This window comes from Hemitrygon akajei, chromosome 27 (assembly GCF_048418815.1).
Source record: "Hemitrygon akajei chromosome 27, sHemAka1.3, whole genome shotgun sequence".
Classification (NCBI taxonomy): Eukaryota; Metazoa; Chordata; class Chondrichthyes; order Myliobatiformes; family Dasyatidae; genus Hemitrygon; species Hemitrygon akajei.
In genome coordinates this window covers 6978666-7000698 of record NC_133150.1, presented here as the reverse complement: position 1 = coordinate 7000698, position 22033 = coordinate 6978666, and the positions used below count along the sequence as shown (strand labels likewise).

The 22033-nt window shown below is 40.6% G+C and overlaps 1 protein-coding gene across 2 annotated transcripts in view; it reads right to left on the bottom strand.

The window, feature by feature from the left end:
* LOC140717103 (bridge-like lipid transfer protein family member 3A) overlaps positions 1-22033 on the bottom strand; it is a 154895-nt gene that overhangs the window by 67004 nt on the left and 65858 nt on the right. For both annotated transcript variants that reach the window (XM_073030318.1, XM_073030319.1), the window contains exons 6-10: positions 20165-20302; positions 15531-15701; positions 12528-12705; positions 8468-8554; positions 6009-6179 (exon numbers count right to left, since the gene is read on the bottom strand). In XM_073030318.1, coding sequence (XP_072886419.1) covers positions 6009-6179; positions 8468-8554; positions 12528-12705; positions 15531-15701; positions 20165-20302 — 745 coding nt within the window. The remainder of the gene's footprint in view (positions 1-6008; positions 6180-8467; positions 8555-12527; positions 12706-15530; positions 15702-20164; positions 20303-22033) is intronic.

The window sequence follows — 22033 nt, the reverse complement described above, 5'->3', positions numbered from 1 at the left end:
ATTTATGCACATAGAAAGCATTCACCTTTTTGCTGCTGAACTCCCAGACTAACAAACCGGATGAGAGAATCAATTTTTTATGGCCTTTTTAGATCAACATTTGCATTGCCATTCCAAAACATCAGAACCAAACAGTGTTTATTTGACAATTCAGTTGTGAAATACTCCAGAACTCATAATATTGCCACTTCAAGTTCTAATTAATCCAAAAATTATAAAAGTAACATGAGCTAACCATTACAGGCTGTGTGCAACTTGTAATGCCCTTCCTTGGCCAGATGTGTTGTGCACCTTGGTCCAGATGATCCCTGTTTTGTTTGTAGACATGTATATGGTTGAATGACAATGAGCTTGAACTTAAACTTGAAAAGTTCAAGTATTGAATGTCCCATATTTGTACAAGGAACTTACAAACATCAGTTTTCATATGAGCTTAGCACTTGACTTATTATTGCTTATCAGTGGAAATTCTTTGAATTTTTCTGCTTAATAGGAACACAAAAGAAAATATAGTACATCTACCATTTATGGATTTTCTCGGAATGGTAGAAACGCAAAGACTGAAGTCCAGTATATAATGGCACGTCCTTTAAGATACTTTAGGAAAAGTAATTGCCATTTGCCATGCTACTTTTCCATAACATAACTTTTGCTTTTTGATCAGAAGGTTAATAACACAACATGCACAGCTGGCTCAAGTCAGTCATCTAAACAGATCCAGTGCCACCCTGAAAGAAAAGCTGTAATGGATGTACAGTAGTAGCAGATGCTTTCAATAATTGGATTTGTACTAATCTGCCCCAGTCCTTCTTGTAGATCCATTGGTGCGAACTCTTAGCATAATGGATTCAGCCAATAACAGGTAAAGGTAAATTTAAGTGATTAGCTTAGAGTGATTGCTGTGATTACTTGCAAAACAACCAAGAGCATTTCAAAGCAAAAAGTTACAAAAGTGCAGGGGATTTCCATTTATTCATAATGTGAATTATCAAAATAAAGTCAAAAACACTTTAAAATCCAGTTGGCAATGGAAAATCTCTAGTGTAAAAAATATTTAATTTGAAGTATCCCATTCTATGTGCAGTGAAATATATTTTAAAATCAGTTTAAAGCAGAAATTAACCAGTTTATTTAGCTTAATTTATGCTGATCAAAGTAAATATGAATGACATTCATCTTCCACCCCCTCTCCAAATTCCATGTTTGTAGCACAAAGCTAACAGCTAGATTCTACAAAGAACTGCAATTGTGGAGTCCTTTTGCAGTTGTGAAAACCAAGAGGAAATGCAATTTAGCTATGATATCAGAAGTGTCTCATCTATTGATATAGCAACTTAATTTATCACAAATGTACATTAGATTATAATCACTCCAATGACAAATGACTCACTAGAACAGCATGGATCACAATCATTAAACATAAATGTTGCAGCACAGACCACCTTTGCACCAAAATCCAGAAAAATCTATTTAGAAAATTTTTGTAAATGATTATGTTTTGAAGCAATAATATTTTCCAACATCGGTGCTCAACAATATATGGGGGATAAACAGCACCTGTAAAAATAAGAATGAATTGAGACAATCAAAACTAAAGGATGTCACAATTATTAAAACTATACAGACACTATGACAACCCTACTGCTAGGATTAAAATCAATGGATATTTATCAAATAGTTTTACCCTAGAAAGGGGCATGAGACAGGGTTGTGCATGGTCACCGCTACTCTTCGCATTATATCTGGAGTCATTAGCTCAATACATCAGACAAAATGAAGATATCAGGGGAATAACTATTAAAGGGACAGAGCACAAATTGGCTTGTTATGCGGATGACATTTTGATCTATCCAGGGCAACCAACATACTCTTTATCTAAATTGATGCAATCCTTTGAACAATATGGTCAATTATCAGGATACAAGATCAACATAGATAAAACCTTCATATTACTATAGCCCACCAACAGAAATTGAAAGTAGATATCCCTGGACATGGCAAACAGAGTCTTTCAAATATTTGAGCATTATTACGCCAAAAGATTTGGCAAAATTATCAGAGTGTAATTATCAGCCTTTATATAAAAAAATTAAGGAAGATACGGCAAGATGGAACCCAATTCCTCTTTTCAGTCTCAGTTCAAGGATTGAGTCTATTAAAATGAACATACTGCCCAGACTGTTATATCTCTTTCAGACCTTACCAATAGAGATTAATCAAAATCAATTCAATGAATGGAACAGGATGTTATCAAGGTATATTTGGCAGGGTAAAAGACCTAGAGTTCGTCTCAAAACTTTGCAATTAGCCAAGGAAAAGGGGGATGGGGCCTACCTACTCTTACAGATAATTATTTTGCAGCACAGTTGAGAGCTGTGATAGGTTGTTACAACCCATCATATGATGCTCAATGGAAAAACATTGAGGAGCGGGTACGTCCCATCCCCATACAAGCAATTTTGGCTGATAACAACCTGCAAAGGCACATAAGTACTATTGATAACCCATGGGTGAAATTGACTCTTAAAATATGGAAAACTATTATAAAAGAATATAATCGAGAGGGAGATATTGCAATTCTTAAATGGTGTGCATATGAACCGGATTTTACACCAAATAAATTGGATACTAGATTTAAGGACTGGACAGCTAAAGGAATAACAGTTCTTTGCAACATAATGAAAGAAGGAACACTGTTCAGTTTTGAAATGCTTAAAGAGAAACACTTATTAGAAAAACAAGATTTTTATTGGTATTTACAGATGTGACAATATGTTAATAAGACGCTTAAAAATGTAACCAAGGCAAGTACATGCTTGATAGGCTATTTAGAAAAGCATATAATTCAGATAATGGTAATAGAATCACTTCAAGCATGTATAAGGGGTTGTCAAATCTTTAAACACATTCCACTTAATACATTAAAACAAAATGGGAGAAGGAAGGAGGGATAATTATATCTGAGGAAGAATGGACACTAATATGGAGGTGTCAATGGAAGTGTACCAGTTCACAGAAATGGAGGGAGTTTGAATGGAAAAACTTGATAAGATATTTTATTACACCCTCTCAGAAATCCCATTATGATAGTAACCTCCCCGTTTGCTGGAGAAATTGTGAAAATCAAAATGCAAATCATTATCATATTTTTTGAGACTGCCCTGTTATCAAAGACTATTGGAGGGGGATACACAATGCCCAACAAGACATCTTTAAATGTGAAATACCCTTAGAAAGTAAGACCATATATTTTGGATATATACCTCAAGAATGGTTGAAAAGAGATAAATATTTAATGAATATACTGTTGGTGGCTGGTAAAAAGACTCTTACTAGGAAATGGTTATCACACGAGAGTCCAACTTTAAATGCATGGATGGAAATTACAATGGACATTTACGAAATGGAGAAGATAACAGCATCTGTTAATCATAAGCTGGAATAATTTGATTCATACTGGGAAAAATGGTTTAACTACATAATGCCTTATAAGCCTGATTTTATTCTCACAAATCAATGAATATGTTGTAAAAAAAAGATCACTCCCTACTTGTACATAGTTTTTTCCTTTTGCTTGTTTTTTCTCTCCACTCTTTTCTATAAGTGTACACCTCAGATAAATACTATGTGGAGATTTGTGACATATATGATTATATGATATATATGTACAATGTCTGAAATACATCTTATGGAAATGTTTGTTTGATGATGAACTTCAATAAAAAAATAAATTACAAAACTAAAGGATGCAAGTTTAAATGGGTCCAAGAACACAGCCACCTCGGGATGCAGATGTGCAACTTCTTTTCAAGGCAGCAAGGCGGCAAACACCGCACTTCAGATTCTGAGCTAATACAGGGATTGAAATAGAACCCTGTCGTTTGTATTCAATCTTCAAACAGCACTGGTTCAGTCCATCTGGAATACATTGATCAATTGCACAGCCATGATAGGTCAATGGTGAGCAACCACTGGTCTGCACAGTGAACCATGAACAACTCACTGCTCGAGCAAATCAAGCAGGAAGCAAGGATATTCACCAAAACAGACACAAGAGATTCTGCAGATGCTGGAAATCTTCAGCAACACACACAAATTGCTGAAGCAACTCAGGAAGTCAGGTAGCATCTTTAAGGGAAATAAACAATCGACATTTTGAGCTAAGACTGTCTAACCCCACACATCATTCTCTGCAATTTCAACAAGACTCTACCACCACGCACATTTCCCTCACCTCCCTCTCCGCAGTCTGCAGAGATCACCCTTTAGACTACTTTATCCATTCATCTCTCACCACTTACCCCAATGTTGTATCTGCCCCCGCACCTCCTCCCGACCACCATTTAGTACCCTAAATAGTTCTTTCCGGTAAGGCAGAATTTCACCTGCATGGTATGTCAGAGTCATTTAATTGTATCTGGTGTGGCTTCCTCTGCATTGATTAGATTAACACAGATTGGGGGATCACTTCACTGAGTAACTTCATTCATCCTTCTGCAACAGCCAAGGGCGGACACCCATTTCAATTTGACCTCCCACTCCCATACAGTTCATGATCTCCTCCACTACCACAATAAGGGCAAACTCAGTTTGAAGAAACATAAGAACTCAAGAACACAAGAAATAGGAGCAGGAATCTGGCCCGTCAAGCCTGCTCTGCCATTCAGTAAGATCATGGCTGATCTGGCCATGGACTCGTCTCCACCTGCCTGTCTTTTTCCCATAACCCTTAATTCCCCAATGCAAAAATCTTCCAACCTTGTCTTAAATATACTTTACTGAGGTAGCCTCCACTGCTTCATTGGACAGATTCACCACTCTTTGGGAAAAGCAGTTCCTCCTAATCTCCGTCCTTAGTTTACTCCCCACAATCTTGAGGCGATGTCCCCTAGTTCTAGCCTCACCTACCAGTGGAAACAACTTCCCTACCTCTATCTCATCTATCCCTTTCATAATTTTATATGTTTCTCTAATAATTCCTCTCACTCTTCTGAATTCCAGCGAGTATAGTCCCAGGTTACTCAATCTCTCCTCACAGTCTAACTCTCTCATCTCTGGAATCAAGCTGGTGAAACTCCTCTGCACCATCTCTACTCCTTTTCTTCACCTCCCCTCCCCCATCACATCCCTCTTGGCCCTTACCTCCTTCCTTCTCCTCCATAGTCCACTGTCCTCTCCTATCCAGACTCCTTCCTCAGTCCTTCCTGTTTCCAGCTATCACCTCCCAGCTTCTCACATTACCCCCTCCCCACCCACTTTCCCCTTCACCTGTCTTATTACCTGCCAGCTAATACTGCTCCCCCTCCCCATCTTCTTATTCTGACTTCTGCCCCCTTCCTTTCCAAACCTGACTAAGGGCCTTGTACTGGAATGTTAACTGTTTATTTCTTGCCACAGATACCACCTGACCTGTTAAGTTCCTCCAGAATGATGTGGCTACTGTTAAGGATATGCACCAGGCTCTCAGCAGAGCCGTGCATCGCTGAGGAGATGCCGTTTTCTTAAAGCACAGGATACACAAGTGTTCGGACCTGAGGACTAAGATCAGTATAACAAACGAGCATTCTGTGGAGCACTGCTATGTAGGGTATGTGTTTGTGTCAAATGAACTGTCTTTTGTGTGTAAATTACCGGTAGATATTTTCTTTGCATAAAATTTGAAATAACTTCCACAAGACCAAGATCAAAAATATGATATTTTAGTAGAGATAAAATTGGGCTTTGAAACACAAACCAAATCTTTAATTTGTTGTTGCCCTTCTTAACAAATAGACATTACAAAACTATAGTGATTTGTCAGAACTTAAGTATTAGAGTACCCTTGTGAACAGAAAAATTTGTAACAAAAATAAGTTACAAGCCCCTGAAATCTCCTCTGCCACTCAGTAATATCATGCTAATCCTGTACTTGAAGTTCCATCAATCTTAGACTTCAATATTCTCAAATGAGTATCCATAGAAAAAGTAGTTCAGCCATTTTTATGAAAATCCAGCTGTAAAGTGCATACCTTTCCATTTACTGGGCGATTCTTTCATTGGAGATTTCCCACCTGTTGCATCCTCACTGTGATCTATTATTGTTTGTACTTTGGACTGAAACTCTTGCAGCAGGTCTTGGACCCATTGTGCTCTGGATTCCATGGCTTCAGAGTACCTAACCCAGTGTTTACAACTATCATCTGCAAAAGGAGACACATAGCTTTGTAACTCAATGATAATTAAAACTTCAGGAATGGAGATCAAAATCCCTTTGGTGAGTTAAAAAACACTCTCTTGGAATAATGTTAAACGGACAGACAGACATACTTTATTGATCTTGAGGGAAATTGGGTTTCATTACAGTCGCATCAACCAAAAATAGTGAAGAAATATAGCAATATAAAACCATAAATAATTAACAATAAGTTAATCATGCCAAGTGGAAGTAAGTCCAGGACCAGCCTATTGGCTCAGGGTGTCTGACACTCCGAGGGAGGAGTTGTAAAGTTTGATGGCCACAGGTAGGAATGACTTCCTATGACGCTCAGTGTTACATTTCAGTGGAATGAGTCTCTGGCTGAATGTACTCCTGTGCCTAACCAGTACATTATGGAGTGGATGGGAGACATTGTCCAAGATGGCATGCAAGTTGGACAGCATCCTCTTTTCAGACACCACTGTCAGAGAGTCCAGTTCCACCCCCACAACATCGCTGGCCTTACAAATGAGTTTGTTGATTCTGTTGGTGTCTGCTACCCTCAGCCTGCTGCCCCAGCACACAACAGCAAACATGACAGCACTGGCCACCACAGCCTCGTAGAACGTCCTCAGCAACGTCCAGCAGATGTTAAAGGACCTCAATCTCCTCAGGAAATAGAGACGGCTCTGACCCTTCTTGTAGACAGCCTCAGTGTTCTTTGACCAGTCCAGTTTATTGTCCATTCGTATCCCCAGGTATATGTACTCAGGGGTCTGACCATCTACATCAGCAGTATAACTAAGCCCACATTTATACTGGAGCTTCTTGAATGAAAGTTTCTGGTGTTCAGCCTCAGGGGATTTATTGTACTCAAGCTAAAATTTCTTAAACACAAAGTGCACTGCAGATGCTGTGGTCAAATCAAGATGTAGAAAAAAGCTGGATGAACTCAGCAGGTCGGGCAGCATCCGTTGAAAGGAGCAGTCAACGTTTTGGGTCGAGACCCTTCATCAGTCCTGACGAAGGGTCTCAACCCGAAACGTTGACTGCTCCTTTCAATGGATGCTGCCCGACCTGCTGAGTTCATTCAGCTTTTTTGTACATCTAAAATTTCTTGTTTCTTCTTCAACTATAACTTTGTTGGTCTGAGGGAAGTGGATAATATTAGCACATTTGTCAGCTAAATTCTCCATCCTATCCTGTGGACTATTACCACCAGCAGCCTGGAATTGTTGCATTTTAATAGGAATGTGAATGTGTACTTTCTATATGCTTGCATAACTCAAGGCAACATACATAAAATCCTAAAACAGAGGAGCAGAATAAGGATATTTGGCCCATCAAGTCCACTCCACCATTTCATCATGGCTGATCTATTTCTCTGCCATTTCCCTGTAACCCTTCATACCCTGACTAAGAACCTATCAAGCTCTGCCTTAAATACACCCCATGATCTGGCGTCTATAGCCACCTATGGAAACAAATTCCATAGATTCACTACCCTCTGGCTGAAGAAATTCCTCCACATCTCCATTCCAGATGGACATCCCTCTATTCTAACGCAATGCCCTCTGGCCCGAGACTCCCCCAGTATAGAAAACATCCTATCCACATCCACTCTAGGCCTTTCATCATTCGATAGCTTTCAATGAATTCTACAAATTCTCTCTCTTGGCATCCAGCACCAACCTGCTTTTCCCAATCTACCTGCATATTGAAATCCCCCATGATATTGCCTTTTTGACATGTGTTTTCTATCTCCTAGTGTAGCTCACATCCTGGCAACTGTTCAGAGGCCTGTAGGTAACTCCCACCAGGGCCTTTTTACCCTTGAAGTTTTTTTTAACATACTCAAGGATTCTACATCTTCCTAACTTACGTCACCTCTAAGGATATGATTTTTTTTTAACCAACAGTGACACGCCACACCCACTGCCTACCTGTTTGTCCTTTCCATACAACCTGTACCTTTGGATGTTAAGCTCCCAACTATAATCTTCTTTCAGCCACAACTGTTGCCCACAACGTCATACCTGCTAATCTCAAACTGCGGTACAAGATCATGTACCATATTCCATATATTGTGTTCACTCACATATAACACATTCTGTACCAAAACATATCCACCTTCTACCCTAACCAGAAACAGCAAGCAAATACTTCAATGCAAATCAAATTTCCTTAAACTTCCATTCCATTAGTGCTTCCTCTATTACCTTTCACTATTTTTACTAAAAAAAAAGGCTGATTATTTGATGTTTTAATTCTTTTAGCCTAAAAACCACTCACTTGCCCAGTGGAAGGGGTAGTAATCCAGGCTCAAATTTTTAAATGTTAACTGTATAGCTCCTCCAGCTATTCGATGTTTGGACCCTCCTGCACGAAAAATAAGAAGAATTTACAGGTAAAATTGAGGTGCAAATTAAGTAATAAAAAACAGAATTGCCAGAAAATCAGTTTAACATTTCAAATCACAGACTTTTCATCAGATCTTCAGGTTTATAGTTACCATTTTGACCCAAAACTCAGTTCTCTTCAACAGATGCTTTGAGTTAATAAGTATTTCCAGTATTATGTTTTTATTTTACATTTCCAACAATGCAGCTTCTTGTTTTGATTTGTATCATTTGTGTTGGCAAGGGTGTATGAGACACTTAGTGCTTTTAGCATTTGTAGATTTTACTTTGTCCCTCAAGAATGTAAAACGGATTCCAGCTAATTTGGCTGATCAGTACCAGTACATTTTGGCTCAATTAGTCCCAATTAGCCGAAGTTTCACGGAAATAGTTTAAAAAGTATAAAAAAGACAGACTACCATTTAAACGAGTAACAAATAATATTTTGAAATGAAATACAAAACAAATTAGAACACCATCAATACTACTACAGTACTATAAAAACTGTGCAGTACTAAAAATAAAACTGTTCCTTATAGTTATCGAGAGCAGTTCAGCAAACACTGCCACGCTCTTTTGATTAAGAAATCAGCACAGAAACCTCATGTAGATAATGGACTGCCTTCACACAATGCTACTGCATCCAATTTCATCCTCCAAATCTTTGTTTTCATTACAACATTCAAGATGATTGTCGATACCTTCAAATTCTTCGTAATTCCTAATTTGGTGAAGTTGTGAAATCATTTCATTTTCAATGCCGGCCGTTTCTGGTATCTCCAAGCCTGAATGCTTGAAACTGCAGTGAGCAAAACAGTTCTGAATTGTCTTACTGCTTATTTCTCACCAACTATTAGTGACAGAAATCACTGCTTTTTGAACACAGGCACACACAACTGACACTATATAAAAACTCTTTGCTCTGAGCACTGTCTAGTATCTTACCACTACACAAGTACATGCATCTGACGCTAGTTAGAAACTGCTTGGCAGCAGTCTCCTGCTGCTATTAAGCTGCAGTGCTATTTTCTCTATTTGTTTTTGTTCTCTAAGAGCAGGCTTGAATAAATGGCTACCCTGAATGACATAACACCCTCCCCAAATTATAGTTCTTGCAAGGAAAATTAGAAGTAGAATCAAAACTTGGATTCAATTTCTTTCTCAATTTCAGGACAACTGGAAGCACATAATTGCTAAAACACTTTAAGTACAGTTATTGATAGAAACTAGATAATTCACACAACACAATTCCACAAATATGAGATAATCTGCTTTATCAAGGTTAGCTATATAGATACAGAAAAGTACAGCACAGAAACAGGCCCTTCAGCCCATCTAGTCCATTATGAACCATTTAATCTGCCTACTCCTATTGACCTGCAACAGGACCTTAGCCCTACCATCAATTTACCTATCCAAACTTCACTGAAACATTGACATCAAGCTCACATAGACCACTTATGCTGGAGGCTTGTTTCACACTCTCACAACCCTCTGAGTGAAGAAGTTTACACTGATGTTCCTCTTAAACTTTTCACCTTTCACCCTAAATCCATGACCTCTGGTTATAGTCCCACCTAACCTCGGTGGAAAAGCCTGCTTGCATCTACCCTTCATTTTGTATACCTCTATCAAATCTCCTCACAAACTTCTATATTCCAAGGAATAAACTTGTAACCTATTCAATCTTTCCTTATCAACTAAGGTCCTCCTGACCCAGCAGCATGCTTGTTAACTTTCTCTGCACTCTTTCAATCTTATTTACATCTTTCCTGTAGATAAGTGACTGAAACTTCACAATAGTCCAAATTAAGCCTCACTAATGTCTTAAACAACTTCAGAAACATTCCATCTCCTGTAGTCAATGCTTTGATTTATGAAGGCCAATGTTCAAAAGCTCTCTTTATGATGCGATCTCGCTGTGACGCCACTTTCAACAAATTATGGACTTGTATTCCCAAATCACTTTGCTCTACCACACTTTGTGTCCTACCGTTCACTGTGTTAGACCCACCCTAGATGGTCCTACCAAAGTGCAAAACTTCACATTTGTCTGCATTAAATTCCATCTGCCATTTTTCAGCTGTTCCAGGTTACACTGCAAGCAGAGATAGCCTTCCTCGCTGTCCACTACACCTCCATTCTTGGAGACATCCACAAATTTGCTGATCCAGTTAATCACAATATCGTCCAGAATGTTGATGACGACAACAACTGACCCGGCACTGATCCCTGCTACACTCCACTAGTCACAGGCCTCCATTCAGAGAGGAAACCATCTACTACCACTCTCTGGCTTCTCCCACAAAGCCAATGTCTAATCTAGTTTGCTACCTCATCTTGACTGCTAAGCGACTGAACCCTCTTCACCAATCTCCAATGCGGGACCTTGTCAAATGCCTTGAAGTCCATGTAGACTACATCCACTGCTTTGCCTTTATCCACTTTCCTGATAACTTCCTCATGTATCTGTTCATGCAGAATACCTTCCAATAACTTTCCCACTATTGATGTCAAGCACACCTTTCTGTAATTTCCTGGTTTATTTTTAGAGCCTTTCCTAAACAGCGGAACAACACTGACTATCCTCCAATCCTCCGGTACCTCATCTGTCACTGAGAATAACGTAAATATCTCTGCTAGGGCCCTGGCAATTTCTACACTTACCTCCCGCAAGGTCCAAGGATCCTAGGGATTTATCCAACTTAATTTGCCTCAATACAGCAAACAACTGCTCCTCTAATCTGATAAAGGGTCCATGAAACTGATGCCACTTTGCCTCACTTCGACAGACGCTATGTCCATCTCCTGAGCAAGTACAGATGCAAAATATTTATTTAAGATCTCCCCGATCTTTTTTGGTTCCACACATGGATTACCATTGTGAACTTCGAGAGTATTAATTTTGTCTCTTGCAATCCTTTTGCTCTTAACATATCTGTAGAATCCAGGAATTCTCCTGCACCTTGTCTGCTAGGGTAACCCCATGCCTTCTTTTAGCCCTCTGATTTCTTAAGTGTTTTCTTGCATTTCTTGTAGTCCATAAGTACTTTCTCATGTGTTCATATCTGCAAATACCTGCTATGCACTTCCTTTCCCCCTCCCTCTTAACCAGGGCCTTAATGGCTTTTGAAAACCAAGGTTCCTTACACCAGTTACCTTTACCTCTGACAGGCACATACAAGATTTGTTCTCTCAAGATTTCATTTTTGAAGGCCTCCCACTTACCAAGTGCACTTTTGCCAGAAAGCAGCCTGTCCCAATCCACATTTGTCAGATCCTTTCTGATACCTTCAAAATTGGCCTTTCTCCAATTCAGAATCTCAACCATCAGACCAGACCTATCTTTTTCTTTGCATATTAGTTAAGGGATTAACATCTCGGAAGTTTTGCACAATTTAGCAGAAATAAATTATGTAGGATAGTAGAAATTTGAAATTAACACAGGAAATGTTTAAACTACTCATCCTGTTGGGAGGATCAAAGTGAGAAACATTTACATCCTTGCATTACAGTTAATGGCGGTACTGGCAGTCTAAATGTAATGTCAGCCCTGTTTTCAAGGATGCTGTATTTCTAGCATATTTTGTTTCTATCTGATTTATCTGCTTTTCTCAAAGATAACAACATGTGATCTTTCTGACACACCCAAAAGCACTCAAGGCCGTTGTTTCACGTTAGTCACAACAGAGAATTTCTTGCACTGAAGGCCAAGATTGTTTTTGAGGTTTTAAAGAATAGCTATAAAGGACATCAAACTATCCCTAAAACAGAATTTTAAATAGGTACATACAATTACTTCGATGTCACATTTCTTTACACCTAACAATATTAAGCACAATAACTTTATGTGCCTTCTTCATGGGAAACCTCCTCTCCCAAGAAGCTATGTTACTGAATAACCACTGGTCTACGTAAATTGGCTATTGTCATATATCAAGCATAAGTAGTACCTTCTTCCACTGGGAGACCATCGTCACAAATATGTAAATCCAGCCGTGAGATTTGACTATGATAGGATGATTCTTTCACATCATATAATTCAAAGTACTGGCTAATGCTGTTTGAGCTGTTACTTGTATGTGCTGGAGGTGTTCTTTGCTGGTGAGTACTAGTTGCTAGGCCACTAGTCTGTAAAAGATGACATCCACAACTTTAACTGGTGCAGGCTATTGTTCACCTGCAATAAACTGTTAATAAAATACAAATACAGTCATGCAACTACTTAACTGATTGAAAAACCATCAACTCTGAAAGTATAAAATTTGTAAAAAAAAATCTCACATAAGTTGCCAAAGACTCGGTGTTGCCCAGTGTAGGGGAATGAATGTTGCTGGATGCACTCAATGCAGGCATAACTTAGCAAATGATTGATGGGGCAACACACACAAAATACTGGATTAGCTAGAGGGAAACGAACGGTCGGTGATTGGAACTAAGACCCTCCACAAGACCTCTCAAATTTTCACATTGGAAGCCATTCCCAGAATTTCAAGCAACGGAATTGAAAGCTAGAGGTACATATTGAAATGGAGGAGGCAGTGATTTGTGATCACATATGTACTAAAATTGGCAAAATCCAATTCATGGTACCACTCAGGGAATGGTTTCTTTACTTAATGTAGTAAGGAGATTACCTACATTTTATACCGTAAAAGATCATTTACCCAAGCACTCTATCGATTTGAAACCATGTCTGGAATTCTGTCATCATTGTTTCAGAGACAGGATGCAAAAATTAATTTGTAAATTAATTTTTAAATAAATTGCAAATTAACATTGCAAATGAAACTATACTGTTTTTTTCCCCCTCTCAGGTCATTAAAAAACAATACGGGTTCACAAAAGTGCTTCCACCCACCCAAAATTTTAAATATTTTTAGATTTATTAGTTGTATGTTCTGAAAAAAAATAAGTTGACTATAATTTGTGGCAAACATTCACAAATACCTCTACAAATATAGCTGAGAATAGATGAGTGATAAAGCATAGAAATCAAAATTATTGCAATTTTATTTTTCAAGGCCATCAGCATCACAATAAGAGTGTACTCAATATTTCGTTCCCCATCGAACTACATTCATCGGTTATGTTTCTGTACTTGCATGACAAAGTATATTCAACAATGCAAATCACTGTTTAAAGCAGTGGCCCCCAACCACCAGGCCAAGGACCGGTACCGGGCTGCAAAGCATGTGCTACCCGGCCATGAGGAAACAATATGATTTGACGATATGAAACGATACGAGTCAGCTGCACCTTTCCTCATTCTCTGTCACGCCCACTGTTGAACTTGAATGCACGCGAGGTCATCAGTCGCCTAAACACAGTGATACCCTAGCGCCAGGGATCACTGGTTGGCCTTGGGTAACTGGCCGCCTCACAGGGCCGGCGAGAAGTGCCTTTGCTACTGGCCTGGAGTGCAGACAGATGGGCGCCGCCTCTAAACCTGTTTAGCACACTGAATGCTCGTGGGGAACCCGGTGCTAAAATATTGGCAGACGATCTAATTCTGGCTCAGGGTTTCGTAAGTAGCAGAGCAGCTACCTCGCTGCAATCTACTGAAAGTCATCCCTTGAGCCAAACTTTTGTTGGCCGATAGATCCTACCTATCTACAAGGGGGGCGGGCGCGCGCCCTGTCGCACTCCTCCTCGCTCGATCAGTCGCTCTCTCCGGATTGTGACCACCATGGCCCCGGCAAGGAGACCTCCGGTCCTTACCTTGTCCTCTCACCCCACTCACAACCAGCCACACCTGGCCAAGGTATCTGATGGCAGGAGGCTGGAATTCAGGCCCGGAGGCTGTCTAATGAGGCAATGAAGCCCTCAGAACTGCTTCAGAACTGGCACCTTAAGTCCAAGCACCCTGCACTTAAAGACAAACCCGTTGAATTTTTTGAGCAGAAAAAATGTGAGCAAGTGGGACAGAAGCAAGTACTGAGAGCCATGAAAATTAAATTGGGGAATAGACTGGACATAAGGAACCCCCTTTGAGTACTGCTGTCTCCCATCACCCCTCTCGAAGGGACCGCCTCGCTGCAGGGAAACAAGCCCAGGGCTCCCACAGATTCAGTGATTTTGGTGTGTTGCAATGATTTTCTATGTTCATACGAGGAAAATATGCGCTGTGTGTTTAATATCCAAACGTTACTTAAAATTTTATGATGCTATTGACTTATAAGTGACTTATAATTGACTTATCACTATATTCATGGGAGGAAAATATGCACTGTGTGTTTAACATTAAATTCATTAGATATGAAACATTAGATTAGAAACAAAGTTGAGTGTATTAGCCACTTATAAGTGACTCATAGTTGACTTATCACCTATATTCCAGTCGTTATTAACACCTCACCCCCCGTCAGCCGGTCTGCAAGAATATTGTCAATATTAAACCAGTCCACGATGCAAAAAAGGTTGGTGACCCCTGGTTTAAAGTAGTCCCCCGTATCATCTCTGCTAGTGAAAAAAATTTACATGTTTGGTCTCCTATTTGTGGTTTTAGCTGGAGATATTCAAATTTCATGGTCATTACTTAATACAGCTGAGATTTTGATTGAATGTAACTGGACAAACAATGTGTTGTTTAATGGCGTTCCTTTGCAGTCCTTGCAAAATTCACCCTCGGTTAGGGTGATGCAGTATTACATGGTTCCTTCACTTACAATCTGGTAAGTTGCAAAATACTGCAAGGCTGATGGTTGGTTTTATTGCCTGTCGATTTCCAGCAAAAATTACCTTTCCATTTTAGGTGGATGCATAAAAATACCACTGTTATTTAGTAAATAAATACTTCATCACTGCCATAAAGTCTTCTAAATTTAAAATAACATCGAATGAATTACACTGAAAAAAAATCTAAGAGTTAAATGAAATGTAGAAAACTTGCAAATTGATACATTTCTTAATTTTTATTACTTAGAAACAAACCACTCATTTTTATTTGCACTAACCCCTGCCGTGTCTGGAGCCATTCTCTTCCGCTGCTTGGCAGAATTCTCCATGGCCTCACTGAGAGATTGAGCATATTCAATCATTGCTTTTAGCTGTGAGTCAGTGAGAACCCATAGCAAATCATCCAACAGGAACATGAGCTTTGAGCCCACTACATTGCAATCCTTCACCTGGGAAGAAAGCAGAAGTTATTATTTTCCTACAGCTGTTTAAGGAGTAATCTTTGTAAAACTCTTCCCCTGTATGCTAGTAATCAAAGTGGTCAAAGCCCAGACGTTTACCAATGGCATTCTGACTCCCTTCTTCCATTAAGGAACTATTTCCTTATGTAGTTAACTGATAGCAACCACATCAAAACCTGTACTAATCATTAAGATGAGAAAATCTGCAGATGCTGGAAATCCAAGCAACACAGAGAATGCTATGGGAAGGAGAGGAAGAAGTACAAAGTGGCAGGTGATGGGTGAAATCGGGAGAGAGGGAGTGGTAAAGGAAAGATCTGGGAAGCTGATGGGCAAAAGAGATTAAGGGCTGGAGAAGGGGGAAGCTGACAGGAGAGGGTAGAAGACAATGGAAGAAGGAGAAGAGGGAGGAACATCAGAGGGGGGTGATGGACAGGTAAGGAGACAAGGTGAGAGAGGGAAATGGGAATGGGGAATGGTGAAGGAGAGGAGGTGGGGGGCATTACTGGAGGTTCAAGAAATCGATGTTTATACCATCAAGTTGGAGGCATGGTGATGGAACACTGTTGGAGATGGTGGAAGGTATGGAGAATTATGTGCTGGACCTTGAGCCTACTGGAGGACAAGAGGAACCCTGTCTCTGGTGGAGTGGTAGGAGGATGGGTGAGGGCAGATGTGCGCAAAGTGGAAGGGATGCAGAAGAGAGCAGTGTTTTTTATCTATTAATTTCTGGGATGTGGTGTCGCCAGCTAAGCCAGTATTTATTGCCCATCCCTTGTTACCCTTGAGTAGGTGGTGGTGAGCTGCTTTCTTGAACCGCTGCAGTCCCTGAGGTGTAGGTACACCCACTGTGCTGTTAGGGAGGGAATTCCATGATTTGACACAGCGACAATGAGGGAGTGGTAATATGTTTCCACATCAGGATGGTGAGTGACGTGGAGGGAGATTTCCAAGTGATAGATGTTCCCAGGTATCTGCTCTTCTCATCCTTCAAGATGGTAGTGGTCGTGGGTCTGGAAGGTGCTGCCCTAGGAACTTTGATGTGTTGTTGCAGTGCATCTTGTAGATAGTACACACTGCTGCAACTGTCCGTCGATGGTGGGGGGGATTGGATACTTGTGGAAGGGGTACCAGTTAAGTGGGCTGCCTTGTATTGGATGGTGTCAAGCTTCTTGAGTGTTGATCAAGCTGCAATCATCCAGGCGAGTGGCGAGTATTCCATTACACTCCTGACCTGAGCCGTGTAGATGGTGGGCAGGCTTCGGGGAGTCAGGAGGTGAGTTACACGCCACAGGATTCCTAGCCTTTGACCTGCTCTGGAAGCCACCGTGTTGATATGGCTAGACCAGTTCAGTTTCCTGTCAATGGTAACCCCCAGGATGTTGACAGTAGGGGATTCAGTGACGGTGATGCCACTGAATGTCAAGGGACGTAGGTTAGAGCCTCTCTTGTTGGAGATGGTCATTGCGTGGCTCGAACATTACTTGCCACTTGTCAGCCCAAGCCTGGATACTGTCCAGATCCCTCTGCACTTGGGTATAAACTGCTTCACTATCTGAGGAGTCACGAATGGTGCAGAACAGTGTGCAGTCATCTGCGAACATGCCCACTTCTGACCTTATGAAGAAAGGAAGGTCAGTAAGCAGCTGAAGATGGTTGGCCCTAGGACACTCCCCTGAGGAACTCCTGCAGTGATGTCCTGAGGATGAGATGATTGACCTTCAACCACCACAACCATCTTCCTTTGAGTCAGGTATGATTCCAACCAGCAGAGGGTTTCCCCTCTAATTCTTATTGACTCCATTATAGCTAGAGCACACTGATGCCATTCTCAGTCAAATGCTGCCTTGATATCAAGGGTAATCACTCTCACCTCACCTCTTTGCTTAGCTTTTTGGTCCATGTTTGGATCAAGGAGGTGATGAGGTCAGCAGCTGAGTGGCCTTGACGGAACCCAAACTGGGCATCCGTAAGCAGATTATTGCCCAGTAGCTGCTGTATGCTGCACTGTTGATGACCCCTTCCATTACTGTGCTGATGATTGGGAGCAGGTGGTAAATGGCTGGGTTGGAGTTTTTCCACATTGCCGGATAGATGCTGGTGGAAAAAGGAAAGCCACTTTCTCTGAAAGAGGAGGACATCTCATTAGTTCTGGAATGAAAAGTCTCATCCTGAGAGCAGACGCGGTACAGGCAGAGGAATTGAGAGAAGAGGATAGCATTTTTACAAGTGACAGGGTGGGAAGAGGTATAGTCCAGATAGCTGTGAGTATCAGTGGGTTTGTAAAAGCTGTCAGTAGATAAACTGTCTGTTTCCAGAGATAGGAACAGGGAGATCGAGAAAGGGGAGACAGGTGTTGGAAATGGACCAGGTAAATTTGAGGGCAGGGTGGAAGTTGGAGACAAAGTTGATGAAGTCGATGAGCTCAGCATGGGCGCAGGAATCAGCACCAATGTAGTCATCAATGTAGCACTGGAAAAGTTGGAGTGTGACATTGGTGTAGGCTTGGAACATGGGATATTCCACATAACCAACAAAAAGTCAGGCACAGCTGGGACCCATGCGAAAGGCCATGGTTACACCTTTGGTTTGAATGAAGGGTGAGGAGCCAAAGGAGAAATTATTGAGAGTGAGGGCCTGTTCCACCAAATGGAGGAGAGTGGAGGTAGAGGGAAACTGGTTGGGTCTTTTGTCAAGAAAAAAGTGGAGAGCTGTACGGCCCTCCTGATAGAGGATGGAGGTGTATAGGGACTGGACAACCATAATGAAAATGAGATGATCGGGGCAGCAAACTTGAAATCTTTGTAAAGATCAATACTGTGTGAAGTGTCACAGATGTAGGTAGGAAGGGACTGGACCAGGGTGGATAAAACAGAGTTGAGTTATGCAGATATGAGCTTGGTGGGGCAGGAACAAGCTGAAACGATGGGTCTACCTGGACAGACAGGCTTGTGGATCTTGGGTAGGAAGTAGAAATTGAAGGTGCGGGGTAAGGGAAATGAGTTTGCTGGCAGTGGATGGGAGATCCCCAGAGATAATAAAGTCAGTGATGGTGCGGGTGACAAAGCCCTGGTGCTCCTTAGTGGGATCCTGTTCAAGGGGTAAGAAAGATGAGGTGTCTAACAGTTGTCACCTGGCCTCAGAAAGGTAGAGGTCAGTCCACTAGACTACTACAGAATCCCCCCCTTATCTGCGGGTTTGATGGTGAGGTTTGGATTAATGCAGAGAGTAGAGCAGTGCTTTTGGAGGGAGTGAGGTTAGAATTGGAGAGGAGTGGTAAAGTCAAGACGGTTGATGTCTTATTGGCTGTTATTAATGAAAAGATCCATGGCAGACAGAAGACCAGAGCAGTGTGTCCTGGAAGAGGAGGAGGGTTGAAGATAGGAAAATGGGTCATCGGTGCAGGTAAGCACGAAAATGGAGGCGGCAGGAGAGCTCAGCATCATTGTGGGCACAGAAAGCACTGAGCTGTGGGCACAGGGGTACAAAGGTGAGGAAAGAACGTTTCTGCCTCAGGGAGGAGAAGGTAAGAAGGAACAGGGAAGACCCAGCATAGTTGAGAGCTGGGATCAGAGAGGGGAAAGAGGATTTGTAGTGTCTCAGGAAAGGGGAGGGTTGTGGTTTTCAGGGAAGGTGGAGTAGAAGATAGATGGAGTCTCCAAGGACCCAAGAGCTGACAGTGGGAACTAAGGGACACAGGATTATGCACGAATCATTGTTATGCTTTGCAACTCCAAAACATAAAACTAATTGCAACAAAAATATGGAAGACCAGGAGGTGTCTTAGTTTCATTTTCACTTTTAGGAGGTGCATACTGATGGCATGATAATGTATGCCATTCACGTACCTTTACATATAATCCATAATAAATTATTCAAATGAACAAGAATGCTTAAACATTATTCAAATGTCACTGAAATATTAAATACACAATTGCTATCATCCTTCAAACCTGCACAAGGCGCATAAGTCCATCTCATCATTTCTCAGGTCTCCACAAAGTGCATAAGTGCATCACCTCACTATCAACCAACCTCCATTCCATCTATGGTTAAGTCTTCAGTTCCTTCACTGGCCTCCTTCAGTAACCTGAGAAACTACTAAAATGACTGGAAGCATCACTGAGCAACATCTCCTTCAAGAGTTAAGTAGATGTGCATTTTTGTTGTGCTTTTTGGGAATGCTTTAATATTTAATTGACGTCTCTTAATATAATAAAACAGTACAAGGTATTCTCACGTTAACACAATCCATACCAACAATGATACCGCGAAGCACAATGCTCAAGTGATTGCTTTGCCAAAAGGAACTTGACATAATACACCTGCTAACAAGCACAGGCTTTGGGAACACTTAAGAAAGCAGTGCTAAAGCACTTTGTTTTGGTCTGTTTATCACCAGACAATTCAATGAACGAAGGATATGACAGTGAAAACTGGTAAGTACATACCCTTCTCTTAAGTACAAGTCTGATTTTTGATTGATTGGTGATGAGTCTTAGCGGTGTGCTGATAATGCTCTGATCACCTGGGATGGCATCAGCTTCAATACGAAGTGTTTGCCAATTTATTTCCTTAAAAGTCAAAACCTGTGTAAACATGGCAAAATTCAAATTAGAATATTCTAATTCTAAAAAGTACTGAGTCACTAAAATTACACATAACCCTTGTCCTCCATTGATTTGCTATCCACAGATTGGCATACTCATAGGACAGGGCCCAAATCTTTTCAAAAGCTTCGAGTTGCAGTAAAAAGCATTGAAAAGTCTCCCCCTCCCCAAAAAAACAGATCGCAAACAGATGTAAAATTCTATTTTTTGATGAATATCCATTGACAATTAAAGATGTCTTTGGTGGATAGACAACATGATCAGTTCACAAATATCTGCATGGTGCAGCTCCTTTGAAATCGCAGTTTCAATAGAGAATAGTCCTTGTGTACACAGCTGTACTGCCTAATTTCAAAACTAATTTCTTGCAGCTATCAAAACATTCAACTCATTTATTTTGGGAGGTGTATTGAGTCCATAGGAGATAATCTTACTGGTATTCAGAAGGGGCTCCTGAGACCATTCTAGTATTCCTAGATCCATGCCCTTACTTCACAAAACAACTGTGCTTTTTCTCGCCAGAGCTACCATGAGCAAAACAATTCATGTACAATATTTAAATAAAATTATCCCAATAGAAGAGTTATTGAAACAGAAAGCAGGCACTAGCTTTTAACTCAACATTGCTCTAAAAAGACACTTTGAATATTAACAATTTATAGTAACAACTCATGATCACTATATCTCAAACTTGGGAAACCAATTTTGATGCTGAATATACACTGATTCAGTTTTGTTGAAAAATCTCACTATTTCCATTGTAGTCTAATTCAGAAACTTTCCCTGCTAACATGCTGCAAACATAAAAGATTTTTTTCAGACTGCCTTTTTTAGAATGCAGAAGTGAAATGGGGTTATTACCAAAAATGTGGTTTCATACAAACAACACCAGAAAAAGGTGGAACATAAACAGGGCCAGTCAAGAAATGCTAAACAATCTGCCCATACATTCATCACTGTTACCAACTTTTCTCAGCTATCCTTTTCTGTGTGAAGTCTTAATGAAATTAGAGGAATTGATTTTATCTTTTTAACAAAGTTACACATGAACTTCCTTCTAAGAATTCACTCTGAAGCAGACTAGGAAACCTCATTAACCCAAAGCTGTTACTGTACCTCTGTAAGCAACATGGTTAAATTGCTAGGAACGCTGGTGCAAAGAAGATGTGCACACTGAATTCACAACATTTTCCCAATGTTACAATTGGGGACAACAGCTGAATGCTGCTCTGGTCTTTCCTCATTTCTGCTCATATGACTGAATAAGTCCAGCATGTCAATCCTGTGACCAAACACCAACCAGCTTGCTGATAAGCCTCCTGTGATGAACTGAGCTGCGATTATCCTTTGACTCAGAAAATAGTTCTCACACCACTGGCAAATGAAGTTTACAGTTGATATGATGGAGTGGGTGGTAGATATACAGTTGTTTATCTCACAGCATTGGAGGAAAGAGGTGAGAGACCACATTGTTAGTTGAAAGGTTTGACAGGGTTAATTGAATATCAACTGATTAGAAGCTGGTTATCATGAAAAACAAGTACCCACTCCTACCCAAACTTTAAACATTGTTCCCAGTGCTATGAGAAAGGATATTTATTGGCCAAGGTAATAAGGTTTTAAGTCCAGAGTCCGCTTCACCCATCAGAACATGACCCTGCATATAGATAGGGTGTCCTATACCATAAAATTACCACGTGGACAAAGTAA